This window comes from Argiope bruennichi, chromosome 5 (genome assembly GCF_947563725.1).
Source record: "Argiope bruennichi chromosome 5, qqArgBrue1.1, whole genome shotgun sequence".
NCBI lineage: Eukaryota > Metazoa > Arthropoda > Arachnida > Araneae > Araneidae > Argiope > Argiope bruennichi.
The window spans coordinates 83192863-83212701 of NC_079155.1; the positions used below are offsets into that span (position 1 = coordinate 83192863).

The window sequence follows — 19839 nt, forward strand, 5'->3', positions numbered from 1 at the left end:
AATGTTTTGGCAGCAGTTCTAATTAGAAATCTATGCAAAAATTTTGCTTAGAGACCAATTTTTTATTTTACTTAGTTCATTGTAAGTTTATTAAATTATAGATTTTTTTTTGCTGGAAACGATATATGATTAATAATACTATAAATCATTCTAATAAATACAGAATCAGCATGTTAGTTGTTTAATTTTGAAATACTTTGATGTATTAGCAAGTGTTTTAAAAGTGTTGATTTTTTAAAAAATTTGAAAGCAACAAAATATTTATTTAATCTGCATATAAAAATAGGAAAAAAAATCTATGTATACGAAGACTTGCACCATAAATTGATTACTCGCAATTGTAACAAAAGCCATCATTTATAAACAATCATTACCGTACAAACCATTTTCACTGAGATAAATCGTCTTCAAAGGAAAAAGAAATCGATAACGATTTGGAAAGTAGTCAGCTTGCTCGAACCAAAAATCACCACATTCATTTCAAGAGAAATGGGCACAAAGGCTTCAAATAAATGGTACTCGTTGCTTTAAAGTTTATGTGACGTTTTTCCCTAACGTGTCCAAACTTTCAGTCCATATGTTTTTTCTTTAACGTGACTAAGTCTACCATATAAGAATTTTAGATGATTGCGCAATTTTCTTATTGCCAAAAACTGAATATCTAAATCTCATGCGAAAATTCAAAATATTTTTAGTTTGATTGTCTGTAAATGGTAAACAATCAGTATAATGGGGAAAAAGGAATGACATTATTCATTTTAACATTTTTGATAAGTTTTAATTTCATTGTTAAGAATTTTAAAAAATCAATTTAATTTTTTTATAATTTTAAGCATAACTTTTTTTGATTAATCACATAACATGGAAAGTTGATTTTGATTATTTTTAAATTGTTCCATTAAAATTTAAAAATTAAAATATTTGTAATGTTTTTTTTAAATCGCGCTAAAATATGTAAAAATCTAAACATTTTTTTATTAAAGAGACAAATGCCTTTTTTTATTAAATGACACAATTCTTATTTTAGATTGATGCGAAAAATTATGTCCATCTCTGGTGTCGTTCATCAGCATCAGGCGACTTATGCTATGTCTCCAGCAATGTGTGCATGGTAAGTTTTCTTTAAAATGATAAGTAGCTAATCATCTTTAATATCTGCACTTGTTCTGGAGAAGTTAATTGCTGAAATCTGAGGGGCATATTATTTAGAACCAAGAATTATATGCAAGAATCAAAATACTAGCTATACTGATTAAAATGTCTTATTAATAAATTGAAACTGTATAAATAAATCCTCTCATATTCATAATTTCTGATGTAAAGAAAAGGCTGATTAGTCAGCAGAATGGAATGGAACGCTAATAAGCCTTACTTCTTTGGTACTGAATTTATAGATGCTTAAATCTGTACCATCTTAGCATCTCCTCATAAATGATAAAACAGTACGATTAGGACATGATTTAAAAGAATATTTCTTAATCTGAGAATATTTTGTATGAGCTGACAATACAGTTAGACGAATCTTTTAGAATAAAATGGAGCAATAAAATTGCATATTGAAGAATTGCTTGAATTTTTTTAAAATTGGTTATGTGATTTTAAAAATTACTATTAAAATATGGTGCATTAAAAATTTATTTCAATATGATTAATATTTTTAGATATAGATATAAAAATTCCTAATTAATTTAAACACAGCATAAATATTGCCAATGGAATAAAATTAGCAGTCTTTAAAATTGTGACTTGCCATACAAGGAACAAATGATCTTACCTGAATAAAATAATAAGTTTTTTAAAACTATAATTTAAATTTCAAATATATAAAATTTTCTCATTTAACATAGCTTAGCTAGACTAATGCTATAATTTAGCGTTATTGCTTTCCTATTTAATTTAATTTTTTTATTGTTCAAAAATATATATAGTAATATAATGAAAGCGCTCATAGTTTTTAATTCTCTACGATTTAAACATAAGTTAACTTTGGATAAGGTTAAAAACTTTATGCTCACAAATGAGGTTTATATAGCATTTTATGGCAATAGAATTTAATTAGAGAAAAAATATTATTTAGCAACGGAAAGTTAAACATGAAGTAGAAAATGAAATATGCTTTTTTATTATGTGTATAGATTTTTTTTTCAATATAGTATTTCCTCATATTTAAATGGTTTTATGAAATCGCAGGAACTAGTCCCAAAACAATTCTGAAGCTTCTCTCCAGATTTCCTTGAAAGTTTTCTGGAAAGAAATATACACGTATAACGACTTGCCGAAAATGATCGTATCTCTGAATTTTTAAATTAATCATTTTTGATTACATCTATGAAAGTCTAACAAAGATTATTTGTTATACTCTCATGTACTTTTATTTCATGTTTATATACTCAAAGCGTTGTAAATTGATTTTCTAATTTTCGTGTTCATCAAAGATATAAGAAATTATTATTTAAAAAAAGATTGACACCTTGAATTCAAAATTTTAAATTTCATAATGATACATTGATTGTTAAATACTTTTTTTCTCTAAAGTTCTATGTTTTTTATATCTATTTTTAACATAAGAACTATGATTTATATAGTATATGTATTTAATATTTTTCTTCAATGGTTTTGCGATTGAAAATAACTGCAATAACTAAATATAAATACGATATTTGCATTAAATGTGAATCTCAGGTAACCATGTAATATTTGAAATATATATAGATATAAATTTTTAATTCATGAGAATGGCTGGGCGTTTATCAAATATTATTTATTGTATGCAATATTTTGTACAAAGTAGACATAAAATAAATGCTTAAAAAAGGTATATCGTTTCGTCCAATTTAATGTATGACAGATCACATAATTTGCCTTTGATTTTAATGTATGACAGATGCACAGAAAAACAGAATATGCTCTATGCCCTCGAGTACACAGGCAACTTCATGAAATTTGAATGAATGTAGGTTGGCGAAACAAACAAAATCTTCTATAGCTGAAGCAAAATTATCTCAAAGCATCTGGGAATTGCATTTTGATATTCTTTATTGAAAAAGAAAAAAAAATTATATTCCTACTAACTTTAGTTTACCAATATTGAAATCTTTTAATATTTATGAATTGAGTGATTTTTTTTCCTTTTTTGCAAATTTTACAGACGATATTTTGAATATAATTCTGAAAAATAAATTTTTTTTATTAATTTAATATTTAAGAATATAATTTTGTTCATTCTCAAAAGGATTTTCCAGATTTACGTATTATTTTTTTGCCTACGAGATCTTTGTATACCATTGTCTTATCGAAGTCAATCATAATAGCACGTGCTAAGAAGAATAATTAACTCCTGAATACTATTTAAAAAGAATTAATGGAAACTATGTAAGCATAATGAACTTGGCGATAAGTCGCCACCTAATTGTCGTCGAAAAGTACATTAGGTAAGAATTCTAGTATTTTTTAATTTTCTTGGCTGCGTCTACCTATTATGATAAAGGATAAAAGAGGGGGAAGAAAAGATCGCTCATAACGATTATACCTGAAGCATGCCAAGTAGAAAGTATTTTTAAAACTGGCTTTTGCTCTAGAGTTTCATTAAAAAAACAAGCCTACTATTATTATGTTGCTTTTAAGCGAAATAACAATTCTACAATGCTTGAAATGCAATTCTAATCATCCATTCAGGTCGACCTCAAATGAGAGAACTAACCTGGATTGAAATATTCATTTCTACACAAAAGCTTTCTTTTTATTATATTTATCTGATAGTTATGTCAGAAGCAGAAAGAATTAATTCTTTTTTCTTACTCATTAATTACTTTAATACGATTTCGAATTTTTTTTTAATATTTTCGCTAATTTTGTGAAACGAATTGCTTAAATTACTTATTATTTTAAATTTCAATATCTTAACCAGTTTTCGTTACTTCTCTAATTAATTAAAAATATCCCAATTGATATTGTTGTAAATTTTCTAAGCGAATGAACATAGGTAACTGCGATTTTTCTTAAAATATATTTTACTTATAGAATTATAATTTCCTAATTAATTTTTTCTCATTCTGTAATCATTTGTTCCGTACTCCATTTTTGAAAGAGGTATTAAATACAGTAAAAAACTCTGCATTTTCAATGAGAAAAAAAATCCCCTAAACCATTGTACCAATCACGACCATTTTTATTTCATTTGAAAATATATAGCCTTCACACAGTTCTTAAAGGTACCTTCCATTCGCGAGAGATATCTCGAAATGTAACCTAGGTACAGTACCCAGTTCCAACAACTGGAACGATTTGTCTAATTAATTTCGCTATTTTGTGTGCATAGCTCTCTAGTCAGTATGACCAAAGTTTATTGAACTTATATAATTTAGAACATTCATTTCATTTGATATGTTAAGATGTAATTCTTCAAAGTTAGCTGTCATTATTAAATTAATGATATTTATGAAGGGTGTGAAGAGGTAGTTGCCGAAACTGACTAATAAAAATCATATAATACAATATTGTTCACTCAGTTTAATTTTAAATAATTTCATATTTAAAAAAGTGTAATATGCTTTCATTGACCATCCCTATATGTTACTGTGGTTCACCCTAATTGTATGACGGAATATATTTGCACGCCTATTTTTTCCATCTGTCAATTTCATGAAAAGTTGGGTATACATGTAGACTAAAAATAACATATGTTCATGAAATATGATAAAATTCTGAAATTTCTCTAGATATTTAACACAAATTAAGCTAAAAGTATTTTTCACTGTTTGAATTTTTCCTTTGTTTGCACATTTAAATGGCTTTATCCATGGAAAAATTGGATGATGAAATAACCTTGAAAAACTGAACAATAAACATTTTTAGAATAGAAGCATTTTTTGCATCGATTTAAGTTTTTTAACCATTTTGAATAAAAAAACTATACTTGAGTAAATTTCGACACTCTGGCATACGGCACCTCAGAAAATCTGTATCGTTTATTTATATTTTTGCAATTGTTTCCCGTCATTTCAGCGAATATTCATTTTTCCCTAATTATAAGGCCCTTGTTCACTTTGCACGATTGCAATAAGCAAAGATTCTATGCATTTTCATTAAAAAACGACGACAGAATTTGTATACTGATTGAAAACATTAATATTATTAACAAAAACATTTTATAGGAGAATTATTTCTTAATCAATTTCATGGAACTAATAGATGTTAATAAAATAAGTTATTGAAATGAATATATCACAAACTTCAATTTAAAAAATTTAGTGCCTTTAAAAAGGATTACATAGTTTAAAAGATATCAAAACGATGCAATTTAAAATAGTAAAGTAACAATTAATAAAATAATTCAAATCCCATTATGGTACTTCATTATTAAGGTAATATATTATTTAATTATTATTAAACATCAAACTTAATAAATTTAATTTTAACAATAATTCTCAAAACATACAAAAAAAGAAATCTAGTTCCAAATTTAATGTGATAAATGAAACCGCTTTTCAAGTGTTTTGTTTTGATGCTTAAATTTAAATGAAAAGAGGATCATTGTTTTCTTCTGCCTTTGCGCATTCGATTTCTATGAATTAAAACTATTTTTATTTCATGTTCTTGAACTGGCAACAAACTGACATATCACCGGCAATTTGCCAACAGTTGAGTGTTTAATTCAAAGCGTTAACAATAGAGAGTTATATTTACAATATTTACTACATGAACAGTCGGTGCCAAATTAAAATTCCAATTGCATTTGCTAAAGAGATTAAAAGTATCATTTTTTACCACCTCTAATGGTACACAGAACTGTTTCTAGGCAATGAAATGACTCAGGTACTTCACCAGCACGATAATCAGGTGTTGAAATGGGAATAGGCAAGTAAAAAGTAAAGCAGCTCCTGATTCATTTTAAGAGATTAAACCCACTAAACTACTAAACCTAAAACTACTACTAAAATTTTATGTTTTTCCAAGAAAAATATTTAAAAAGCAAGCATAAATAAAATGAAAATGAAATGCATGTATGCTGCTAACAAAACTCTTTATTTCTATGTCTACTAATAATAAAGATGAATGTATGTATGAATATTGATGTTTTTCAAGTTAAACTGTTTGATATGAAATTACGAAATTGGTGCATATATTCCTTAGAAGTTAAAAATGAGCGCTGTTTTTGAAATCAGCTGGAATTTAAATAATTAAAAAATAAGCTGAATTTTGATTTTTTCGCTATAATTTTCGAAATTATTACTGCCTAAAGTTAATTTTTACACTGTTTCAGAATTTTAAAAAATTGTTGTTTTAATGATACCACGTTAACAGTCGACAATGTCATTTTCCTCCTAAAATTTGACAATTAAAAAAATTTTTTTTTTGTCTAATTTTGAACAATAAATTGCGCTGTTCCCTACTTCCGTTTCATTGTTTTATCAGATATTTAATCGCTCATGACTTTTCCTCCATTGTTGAAAGTAAGGAAGATTTCTGTTTAAATTTATGTATTTTACCATACAAATAAAGAAATGAAATTATTATATCTCAAATTTAGAAGACATATGAACCGCATGTTTTTATTTTTAGTGGCGCTGTGACGGTAAAGGATTAGTCTTCATTAGATTGATTAACATGCACAATGAATAGTGCATATATAAAACGATTAAAATAACTCAACTTTAATTGCAGGCAATTTGAGCATGTTAAGGCGAACATGAAATTTACATCAAAATCATTTAATTAAATGTAACCAATGTTCCTTTCGAACCAGCTGGTCACACAATGAATAATTAATAATGGAGGAGTTAATTAATAGTGCGCTAGTCGGCGCTTCTCAGGCCAAATCATTTGACTCAAAGTTATGAAATTTCATCGAATGATAAAATTCATATGCAAAATACATTAATAATATTTTAAAGTATCAAAAACTATATGGCAATGTCACCAAGGTTTGGCTACATTAATTTATTTTGTAATTTTATATCAGTTCTACAGAAAGCTGAAAAATGTTACTAACTTAAAAAAAATGAAATGGGAAATGAAAACATTATAAATAATTTGATGCATTTTTGTGTGGATATATTTAATAGATCCGGATGCTATATATATATATATATATATATATATATATATATATATATATATATATATATATATATATAATTTTAAAAAAATAGGCGAAAATACCATCAATGATAGGCTACATTAATTATTTTTTATCTATAGTGAAGTTTAATCAACCAGATATGACGTAATGGGCATAATGGCTGCTGTCTCACATATTGAGGATTTTAGAAACTTGAACGTCTTACTTTTTGAAAATTTTACTCAATTGAATGTTGAGACGCAGTAAATAGTAAAAACGTTTTTCCAAGTACTTCCCAAAAATGTATATCTTCCATCTATTTCTTTTTGCTGTTAAAAGATATTTCATTTTTAAATCATACTAATTTTTTTTAATAAGAAATTCGTATAATATTATTATTTAATAGGAAAAAATAATAATCTTGTTGTACATCTTCTATCCCATCTTAATTTTGACGAAAACAAAATCGGAAAGGAAGCGCAACTTATTTCCTTATCTGAAAACAAACAGCATGTAAAACTCTCGGAATTTTCACACATGATATATGTGAAAAGACGATACTTTTTGTGATATTTTTGCCTAACTATTCTATTTTTTAATAAACACAATGTTGAATATTCACATTTTTTCTTGCATTCTTTTTTTATTGTATTTTATAAATAAAAGGTTCGATAAAAACAATGCATGACTTTAGTCACAATATTATTTAATAATCAACCTTTTCTCGACTTATTTTAAATGAAAAAATAACGGTATGTTTCTAAGTACTTAGAAATACGCTAATTTATATTTTCTAACTGATTAATAAATAAGGTTGTTAATCCATAATGGAGTCAGTTTACGTGATGTTTCAGACTTTTATTTAACGTAAATGCTAATTAGATCTAACAGCCCGTTTTCTTACACTAAAGCGTCACTTTCCTTTTTTTCAACTACTTGGATTCCACTAAAAGATATGCAAAAGATTCCAAAATTAAATCGGTATGAGAATTTATTTGTTAAGCACAGCGAATTTTTAAGTATAAAGATTTAGCATTAATCAAAGTCATAAATGGACGCTAACATTGTTTTAGACTTAACTTAAAACTAGTTTATATAATTTTTTTTTATAGTAGAGAAAATGTCATCGGTATGAGTTTATTAAAACGTCAGATTAGGTTCCCATATATCATATTCCTATTATACACATATCTGCCAATACAAAAAATAAGTAAAATAGTTTTGGTTTATGAAGTTTTTGAATTTAAAGGATTAAAATTCAAATTTGTTTAATGGCTGTCTATAATTCCTTAAATAATTGTATTATTTTAAAGTCCTTGAATAGTTTTTAGTTAACATTTTGCGCAAAAAGTCAGCTTTCAAGTTTTTACAACCAAAATTTATAAATTAAAAAAATGAAAGTGGCAAAATTTGTAAAATTTGTCTTGAAAGTTTTGAATATTGCTACAATTTTTCAAGTATTCCTTTTGATGTTTCGGAAATATTTCAACTCCCGTTATTTAAAATATACAAGTTACTTTTTAAAGTTTTGAGTGTCGGAAGACCACCCAAAATTGGCATAAAATATTCTAAAATAAATATTTCTAAATTGTCAACCAATATTTGATAAATTATCTTTCAAACTCTCACCTTGTACAAAGTAATACAATGTGTTTCTTTTTATTTTTCAGTTTAAGAAGCATTTTTAAAAATTTACTTTCTACTTCAGAAAGGCTTTCCGATATTAAAAATAAACCAATTACTTTAGCATAAAATCAGAAGTTAAAAAGATCTGAATCAGAAGTTAAAAAGATTTACCTGTGTTATGTTATTTTAACCTATGCGTTATGTTCTTTTTTTTCTTTTGTGGTATATCCATATCTGCCTCAAAACAGTTATTTTGAAATAAATCAATGTCCGCAACTTTTGCAACATTTTGTGCTTCATTGTTTTTATTGTTTGCATTAGCATACTTTAAAAAGCGAAGATCTTTTTTTGACGAAAAATTATTACTTTGATTGAAACTCTTATCGCATAACAATTTTTCTTCGATTTTTGTTACTTCTACATTTTACCCAGTAAAAATTTACGTATAAATGTTTTTTTAATTTGCAATTTTATTACTACTGAGAATTTTATTGATACAATATCAGTTTCTGAAAGTCCTAAAGTTAATTACAATTTTTTACATTAATATTAATGACATTTCATCAACACTTACATTAACAGTTAACGTTTTATTTAAATCTGCTCAGTTCGATACGTGGTTTGTACTTGTACATGATCCTTTTCTATTATCATTGAATAAATAGACAAAAATATCGTAATGCTCACGAAATTCAATCTCGAATTTTTGACAGATCTTGAAGAGCACCTGGACCAAATTTCACCTAGATTACAAAATCTTTTGATTCTTATTAAAAGATATATAAACAAACATTTATCTTTATACATAAATAGTGTTTGGAGTTAGAAGTGTGTAACAGATGTTAAAATTCTAGACTATTGTGTTCTTCAGGTCTCAATCTTTTAAATAAACCGATAAATTTGTTGAAAAGTGGTTTTGTCGTCTCAAAGAGGTCTGACACGAAAATAAGATCTGTCAAAAATTCGAGACTGAATTTCGTGAGCATTACGATATTTTTGTGACAAGAGGAAGATCGTGACAATTACAATTTATATTACAATTTCGTGATAAGATATTACAATTTCGTGACAAGAGGAAGATCATTATCTATTTTTCGAAGTCTAAAAATTATTTATGTCGATTAATTAAAAATTAAATAAATTTTTGTTGTTTCTCAATTACATCCTCCGAATATAGTAGCTCGAAAATTATTTCAACATTATAATAAAACTAAAAAAAATCTTTTTAATGATAAAAAATTTCATTTCTGTACAAATTTTATTAATTTTAATGATTTTCTTAAATTTAAGTTGATACACAATCTATAATAATGTTTTTATTGTTATAATGAAATTCAAACTAATTTCATTGTTTAATCAAACCATTTAATTGCATGCCTTTATCAAAGTTAAAATTAAGATAAGAAATTGCTTGTTTGGTCATTAACTCTGAAGAGGGATTTTCTCCTCTGCTTTTAATTCGTAGTATATACATTTTTGCTAAGGTATGAAACAGATGAGATCAAATATTTCATGAAATAATTAGATATCTATGAAATAATTGATAAATCACGATTAATTATTGCATGAAAGAATTCGAGATATTACGAAGTAAATAAATTATACACTTTAACGTTAACATATACATTATACTTTTTATTAAAAAAATTTGAAATGTGTCTAGACCTTTTTCATTAAATTCATACTTTTTAGTTTTATCAAAATGAAATTTTAAATAAATGTTTTTTTTATTAATTGCTTAGTAGGCAGAAAAGCCAAACGTTTGCGCGAACAAGTCGGTCACCAAAGGAGGCTAATTCTGAATAAAAGAATAAAAGTTTTAGCATGCGTTTGTTTACTGATAGCTTAAGCTCTTAAAAAATAAAATAAGTTAAACAAATAGGATTCCTTGTTTCACTTTTAGTCACGTGGTTGCTTTCTTTATCTCAGAGTAGCAAGGAAGTACGGAAGAAAACCAGAACTTGCGGTTAAATACTGAAACTAAAGAGGTCATTCGTATCTGAATGTCTTTCTTGCCTTCTCTCAGGCGCAAAATTACAAATTTCTTTACGAAAAATTGCTTTTGTTTAGATGGTACTGTTTGCTTAGAAATATGATTTTGTTGTATTGTACATTAAGTTAATAGAACAAGCAAAGTGTTTTAACAACAACAAAACCAGTACCATTGAAAAGATATCTTTCTTTAGATTAAAAAAAAAAAGATATTTTTTTTAGTTATTGGAAAATTTCTAGCTAAAATTCGAACTTTATAATGTAAACTTGTAATGTTTCTTTAATACAGGTAATTCGCACCACAGTTGCAAGGTAAAAATCGCAAGAAATACACTTATCATTGGACAGCACGTTTTCCTTTGTTTTAACCGATGTATTACTTTAACCAAATAAACATAAATAAAACAGTGGATTATTAAAATATAAAAAAAATATCGTGTATAGAAATTTCATCGCATATCTCTGCCAAATTTAACACTATCTTTAATTGTTATGTTTTTCAAAAACTAATTTACTAACACATTTATTTCTGTTTCATTTTATGCTAGTTCAGAAGAATTAGCCAGCGTTTATTAAAAATTGTAATTGATTTTATATACCAGGAAAAATCTTTAAACAAATCTTATCTTCATTACGGTACCGTCGACAAATTTCCTTTCATTATCATCATCATCAAATTGCTCTTTATTTTTCCTCATAAGCAAATATTTCCTTTCATACATTCGCATGTTACTATGAAATTTGTTTATTCAGGATTTACTGTTTTTACTTACGTTTTCATATGCTTAAAATACGAAACTTTGAACTTTACTTATATTTAAAAGGGTTTTTAAAATCTTTTAAATTTACTTTTAAACCTTTTTTTTATCCGAAGAATTTAGCACAATACATAATACAAACAAATAATATTAATTTGCTCTTCTTTCCTATTTTATTTTTTAATAAATAAAGAAAAACATTATATCTTTTTATTAAAACTAAGAGAGAGAATTCCTTAACTACAAAGTACATATTCCGAAAAAAAGTTTTTTTTTCTGCTTTAGTTTCTATTACTTTGCAAAAGATTTTTACCTTCCACCTAAGAATTTTCACGTGTCCTCCAATTCATTTACGTCTAGCAAGTGTAAACATTCTGGTCCGAAAAAAATCACGAGGATTTATTTTTGCGCGGTTTGTCTTCAGCTGCGCTTTTTCCGCAGTGTTTAAAATGATTTTTTTCCAAGAAGAATTATAGCCACTACTTCAAATAATAACCAAACCTTGGGCCACAAAAACATAAAGGAAAATGTAGTAGAACATCCAACTTCAGGCTTTTTGTCCAATAAAATTTACATCTGTCGGAAGCTTTTATTTTTTTGTTCGAACTATAATTCATGGAGGATAAAAGATATAAAGAAAAATGATTTTTGATGATTCATCATTTTTTTTTCTCCCGAAAGCGCAAGCAAGCATTAGAGTAGAGACAGATACTGGGAGAGAAAAAAAGATTGTGACGTGCGTTTCAGAGTTTTCCACCTTGATAACAAACGCTTCTTTTATTCTCGTAACTATCTCATTATTAAGCGGGCTCTGAATGCTCGAATCAGCAGAAACCTTTTAGATATATCATTCTAATCCGATCATGCAGGTAGATGTGAAAATTGGTCTTCAGAATTCGGATCCATTTGCGAAAAAAAATGATGTATTATTAATGGTTACCTTTTTTTGCAAGTACGAAATGTTTTCGTACTATACAGAAAGTATTTAATTTTCTTTATCTTGTAATAAAATCCCCACGGGGGGCACCTCGAATTGAGGATGAGATGCTTCCGGCACGGTGGTTGGATCTCGCCACCCTGGAGGGTACATTAATTGGTGGGGATCTGACTCTTCCCATCGATGACGGGACGTACTTCCTTCGGGCAGGGTTGTACCGTGGCCGGTGACTGCTCTTATCACTCAACAACAGTTCCCGGAAATGTTGCTGTTGCGGCGGTGTAGTCATTCAGTTTTTATGGTTTAAATCCGTGTGCCTTCGTGGCGGGCCGGAGAGTTAGATGGCTTACTTATCTTGTAATAAATGTGTCATTTCTAATTAATATGCACTTAATAAGGCGAGGCAAATAAAAAAAATTGAATTGTAATAGGGAATTTTAAGAAATTGTTCAAGCATAGAATTTAAAGCGATCTATTTTTTTCATGATTTTTTACTGGAGATATACAAATATAAAGAGACAAATACAAAAAAATCTTTAAAATATTTTGCGACAATTAATTTTGGCTCGAATTGAATTGGTTGACTGCCGTTTGAATTAAATATGTTATGTTTCTCCCTCATTTATCTTTTGCGCTTTCACAGAATGCAAACGACGGGAATAAATTAATATGTACTCATTTGTGGTGAATAGCATATAAGCCAGTTAACAACCATGCTGCACGGGCAATTGCTTTTGCATAATGGTTATGTTACTGGACTGCGAACCACAAAGCCCAGGTTTTATCCTCGCGCATCATATATCGCTACATTGGTGACCCGGACGTGATCCTGGATCCCCGCTCATATCAATCCGCCAAATTGGTGACCTCGGACGATGAACCTTCAACCTTCGTAACAGCTGTTTTGGCATCCTCTACCCGCAACCGAAGTCGTCAGACTGACTTGACGCAGCAGCAGCATCAGCAACCACTCACCCACACACGCTCGCCATAACGCTTGCCGTTACTCAGCTGGGTACAGGCCCATTAGACAACAGTTAAATACGTCACCACTCAACAGACATATCGTTCATCTCACCTCCGACTCACTGGAGGGTGAGTCTGTAGTGAATAGCATATAAGCTAGTTAACAATTGCTTTTGCATAATGGTTATGTTATTGGACAGCGAACCACAAGGCCCCAGGTTCTACCCTCGCGCATCACATATCGCTACACATTTCCGTGATTCATATTTGAATGAAATAGGAATCGGTTATCGAAAAATGGATATCTGAACTTATATTGTCAGTTCGTTGGAATTTCATGAAAAGTAAAAGCAGCGATAGCAGCAGATCTAATTACAAATGTGGCAGATTGTAATTTTATCTTCTAAAAGATTGAAAATTAATAAAAATGTCCAATAAATAGAAAAAGGAAAACTGAAATAATTAATAAACAAAATCAGATAATTCAGCAGGTCTTTTGAGAATTTTGTACATTTTGATAGTCTACCATACTTGGATAATTTAGTTACTAAAGCTGGTCAAAACAAAGAAAGCTTATAATTGTGCAATCGATTAACGAACTTAAAAGCGGCACATTAACATTTGCGCAACGCTAGTCCGGGGTAGTACAGAATGCCTGTAAAAGGAGCACAATGCACTCCTGAATCACATCTATCAATCATAATATACAATTACTTTACACAAATTAAAGCAAAAAAATATTGTCAGGATGTTACAAAATCTTTTAATATTATGACAATTAAATGTTAAGTTAGTTTTGTAAAATTGTTTTATAAATAGAAACACTTAAAATAAAAATACCCATTTGAAAAGCTAAATTGAACGCAACAATGACGAAATCCTAGTATCGTAGTCGCTATCAGATAACGTTGAAATTTGATACCTCTTTCCATGACACATTAAGTGGTTAATCCTCACTTCAAAAGCTTATTACATTTTTTTGCATATAGTAAACGCTGCCGCATTTATTATTAATTTTAAATAAAGAATCAGAATTTAAAAAAAATCTTTTTATTTTATAAATAATTCCTAGCTAATTTTATTTTTGTTTTGTTTAGATGAAATAGGATTCGCGTTGATGCTATATGAGTTCTATTTTCGGATGGGTATTTCATTTTTGAACCATGACCAGATGACGACATCGATATCTGAGCATGAACTGAACCTTTCAAGCTTTCAAGGCCGTACCAACGGCAAGAAGTTTGACTGATAAAGTCAGACTTGTAGTCCACTGTTTCCATTAACAAAATGGATCTTTGTGACATCGTAGAGATAGAAGGAGAAGTCAGATAGATGTTCCGAGCGCTCATCTTAAGCGGCGCCATGAAGGCGAAATGATAGCTTCTTTAAGTCTCTTCTTTGAAAAACTAAAGATAAAAAGGGTGGCGAAAAAATTTCATACCTCAAACGCAATTTATCTTTGCTAAACCTTTAAAGATGATTATAGCGGAAAAGTCATATCACGCTCTGGATGCCATTAAAGTATATTACTAGATCTTTGGTGAATTAAGTTCCAAAATGTAATCTTAATATTAATTATCATAGATACTATCATCATCTAACACTATATTCACTTTTTTTTTTGAGAAACGCATAAACAGTTTAATAAATGGGAGAATACGAATAAAAAAAAGTATTAAGTAAATCGAAACTGTTAAAATTTACAAGTATTTTTTTTCTTTCTTATTTAATCTCAAGAGGTATTTTGATAAAACACTTCTCAAGATGTGAAAAACGGTTGTTAAAGTAAATATGAAGCAATCAATGAGGATGAGTGGAAGGAATAAGAAAGTGATAACATAAACGACTTCTGATTCTGATAAAAGAAAACCGAAAAGTATCACGAGCTTACAAATGATAAACATTTTGGAGATAAGCATAAAATTGCAAGCTAAAATTTTGAGTTGAAAAATTACTTGAAGAATTGCCAGAAGAAATTTCCATTAGTTTTAGTATTTTAATCGTATTCGCAGTATAATTAATTTGTATTAACCTGACACTATTTTACATAAATAGAATAAGAGGGCGAGACATAAATATAAGAAACTCGTTTAGTTAAGCCATTCTGTTAAATATTGTTTTAAGAAATCTGCTTTTACTCAAATGTGAGCAAACATTACAAATTTAAAAAGTAAATAAAGCATATACTTTACTGCCATCATTTTTTCTCCTAACTTAATATTTTTGTTTTTCTTAGGTTTATTATTTATTTTGAAATTGCAAACCTTTTTGCGTGCCGTATGTCTTTTTGTGGAATCCTGCAAAAAATATGAAATCTAGCTTTATGAAGACCTTAATATTTTATTATGTATATAAAATTATTCTATTAGTATTCAAATCAAGTTAAGTATAATGAATAAAAATTTACTTTCTTCTTAAAAATACATTTTTACTATTATTTATATAATTTGCTGTGTCTCAAAATAAGTTCTTGTCTTTTTTTACTGATTTGATATATCCGCTCTAATACAAAAGTGTCATATTTATATTCAGTATAATTAAATTTTAATTTCAGCTCTTATTTTAATATATGTATAGATATAGTAAATAACAGTTGAAAGCTTTAAATATTTCCAGGTTTTCAAATTAACAATTCAAAATGCTTTATCTTAACAATTCTATCGAAGCTCTGGCCGTTACACATTATATATCAGATGGTTTGTACAATTACTCCATAAATTTGATAGTTAAAGACCCTGTGTTTTGGTAGAATTTAAATGCCACCAACTTGTTAAAAATATATTGCTTTTTTCAGAAAACATCCAATTCTCTGCTTAATTTGGCATAAAACAAATAAGGAACAAATGCTTGAAATTATTCCTCAATCCAAACATTAAATTGCTCTTAGCGTGACAACAACGATAACGTCTTTAAATTACCTAAAACTTTAAACACAACAACACATGTTCCGAAAATGCTATGACAATTGTGAAGGGCAAATTGAAGTGTCTGTCTGAGCGATGCAAAATATGTATGGAAAAAGAGAGAAATTACTACTTCTGCGTCTTATGATGATTTTATCACACAAGCCACAAGGAATTGGAACAAGTCTAATGGAGTAAGGAATTTTATGGATGAACGCATCGATGTCATCGACGCAAGAATGTTAAAAATTTCAAAAGGAAACATATTATCTTAATTAAACTTGTTTTTTTTTCACGCTTAAGAATTTCAATAAAAATAATGGAAAATCAGAAATTCGGTTTGAACAGAAACAGGGGGGGGGGGGTATTTAATTATATTTAGGGAAATAATTTGTCATTTATAAAGCCAAAAATCTAATAAAATACAGGAGATGGTAGATCTTCAGATAGATCGGCAGTATTTATTACAATTAATAAGAAAATACTAAGATTTAAAAAGTTCGCGTAAGGCAAAAACAGAAAAAAAAGATGGAGATAAATCATTTGATAAAAATTAAGAAAATCCGTTTTTATGAATCTTTTTCTTCTCGAATAGAAAACAAAAAATGTTCTAAAAATGCTTTAACTGAAATATTGTCTAGATGTGGCGAAATGTACTCTTCTAAAATTGAATGTGAAAAAAACAGAAGCATTTTTAGTCGGTATTAAGTTAGTACCTTCTCAATCAAGCCGAAAATGTGCTAGATTCTATTAACATATAATATTTCTGTCTCGGGATGCGTCTGTCTTCGAAATCCCAGTCCCAGTCCTTAAACACCTTTTCTATAGTATCATTTTTTGCATTATGGCCTTAATCGACTATCTTATAAACATTAAATGTATAAAAGTTGTGCAAATTTTTCATATTGTGACATTCAATATGCAAACCCAATTCAATTCCTGGCATATTGTCTCTATTTGATGCTTCAAAAATTATTTTTTGTTTCAAAACTAGAAGAAAATTCTGAAATTCTTGGAAGCATTTCGAAACTATTAAATAGATATTAAAAAGAGGTAATAGGGAAAGGCATTATTTACTAAAACTTCGCACTTTAATTCAGATTTTGTCAACTTACTAAGAATTTGCAAAATTTCAAGAGATTCTTATATATTTAGTTGATAGTGCACAAACTATTCTTCACATTTTGAATATAGTTAGTATTTTTTTGATGAAATTCATATTTTATGAATGAAATAGCTCAAACAATTATTGCTTACATCACTTTTTTCTTTCCTGTTTTAATGAGCAGTATTGATACCAATATTAAATTACAATACATCTTCATATTCATGAACATTAAGCAAAAAAGACAAAGAAAAATGAGCTTACTCAAAGAATCAATTAGCTCTCAGCTTAAAATGATAATATTTTCAAAAAATAAAAATTAAAACTATGTGTAACTGAATACTTGATAATCTGTCTTACCCATGTAGAACTGTACAGTAGAAAATGTAGAACATTGTACAATATTGAGCTACATTATATGATATCATTCAATATTCAACAATATTTTACAATATTGTAAAGATTGTTCAATATTTGTGTGCTACTAAGGTATACATTTAAATGTTATAGCATTCATGTCATTTTATATCACAATGAAAGTGACTATTGTAACATTCATGTGATTTGGCATCTTAATGACGATGAATATTATAGCATTTACATAAATTTAATCAAGAAGATTCCGCCATTATGATATTTCTTCATAGACTGGTAACAATACGTCTTCTGAAAATGTTTTTTTTTTTTTTCAGGATAGAGGTCCCAGAATGAAATGTGCATCTTGTAGAATAATCGTCCATGAAGAGTGCCGAAGTATTCTTATCGATAAGGTAAGTATAGTCAAACAAAATGGAGATAAAAATATGCTGGTTGAATTTGCCAGCATATTAATCTCACTAATACCCGTCATTTCGATTCCTCTTGACTTTCAAACATTGAACTCATTGAAATACGGAGAATCATTTTCTGCTTTAATATCCAATTAGACTTGTGTTTAATAATGGAAGTGAAATTTCCAAAACATATTGTAAACAGACTATGTTGAAAAATAGCGAAAAAAACAAGAGCTTGTTATAAGGAAGCCTGGTCATTATAAAGAGTAACATAATAGATAACATAATAAAATCCCAAATAAAGTTTCCTTTATTCAAATGCGAATAACTTTGAACTGTCAAACACTAGCTGGCAATTCTTCAAATTAAACGACGAAAATTCATTCGCTGTTATATTATTGAGAAAAAAAGCGATTAGCTCCAAAAATGGATTTTCTTTCTTTTTTTTTGAATTCGTTGACGGTTTTCATTATAGATGGCGCCATGCGCTTTCAATTTGTAAACAATTTTACAGTGTTCTAATGTTATAATATGCGTTTCCTCAACTAAATAAAAATAAAATAAAATTGTTACATTGTATTTTAATAGTTTTAACTGTATAGATGTAACATTGCGATTTTATAAATTGTAATTTTGTTTTATTAATTATAAAATTAGAATGCATTTTTTAAAGTTTTAAATTATTCTGTTCACACGATCTGGAAACTCAAGTGAAGAATAAATAACAAAAAATTGTTGAAATCAAATAATGTTTTGCATATGATGTTTTCCATTTCACTGAATTTAGCTTAGATTCCTTTTCAAAATATATATTTTTAATTTTATAAAAATATACATTAAAAACTTTTTCTACCCCTTAAAAATTTTTTAAAAGGAAAAAGGACACGAAAAGTCATACGTGCATATTTGACTATGGTAGAAGAGTTCAAGCAAATGAATTAACGTTGTAATGAAGTATTTCATAATTCTATTTTTTCCATAGAATTTAAAACTATAGTATTTTAAATTTTAGTATTAAATAGCATTTTTAAAAAATAAATCACAGTTCTGAATAAACGAACAAAAAGATCAATTTTCAGAAGAAAATGCATTTATTCAAAATTCCAAAGCTTATTCAATTTCATATTTAATATCAATCTAATAAAATAAAGTTGTTGAGAATAATTTAACCGAATAAAATTTAATAAACTATTTAAAAGGAAATCAAAGGTATTGATAAAAACGAGTTTTAAACTATCGAATGGATTACATTTTTGAAAGAATTTCAAAGGTTTCAATGAACCTTATCAATATAAATTCCTCTTTTTGTAAAAGAAAAAAAATTTTCATCATATATATATATATATATATATATATATATATATATATATATATATCTTTTTATCTGCTTACAGATGAAAGTCATGTGCCGGCCAACGTTTCAAGATGCTGAAATCGGTTCTTATCGAGAGGTAAGAATCTTAGAATGCTTTTATTAACTTTCTAATTACTCTTAAAAAAGTTTATAATTTGCAAAAGTTTGGAATTGAAATCTTATTTAACAAATTAATACAGCCCGTAGCTTTTAGGTTATAAACAGCGCCATTTTCAATTTTTTTAAAACTCTGAATACATTTTTTGATAATCAAACAAAGTTCTAAATTTTTATAATTTGCAGAGTATTAATTTCATAATTTTTTTTGTAAATACAGGTTTATGTGTATTATTATAGGGACGTAT

General features: G+C 27.7%; 1 protein-coding gene across 2 annotated transcripts in view; it reads left to right on the forward strand.

The window, feature by feature from the left end:
- Positions 1-19839, forward strand: part of LOC129968759 (diacylglycerol kinase zeta-like) — a 121939-nt gene that overhangs the window by 17125 nt on the left and 84975 nt on the right. For both annotated transcript variants that reach the window (XM_056082984.1, XM_056082985.1), the window contains 3 exons: positions 1028-1111; positions 18040-18117; positions 19515-19571. In XM_056082984.1, the coding sequence (XP_055938959.1) occupies positions 1028-1111; positions 18040-18117; positions 19515-19571 (219 nt within the window). The remainder of the gene's footprint in view (positions 1-1027; positions 1112-18039; positions 18118-19514; positions 19572-19839) is intronic.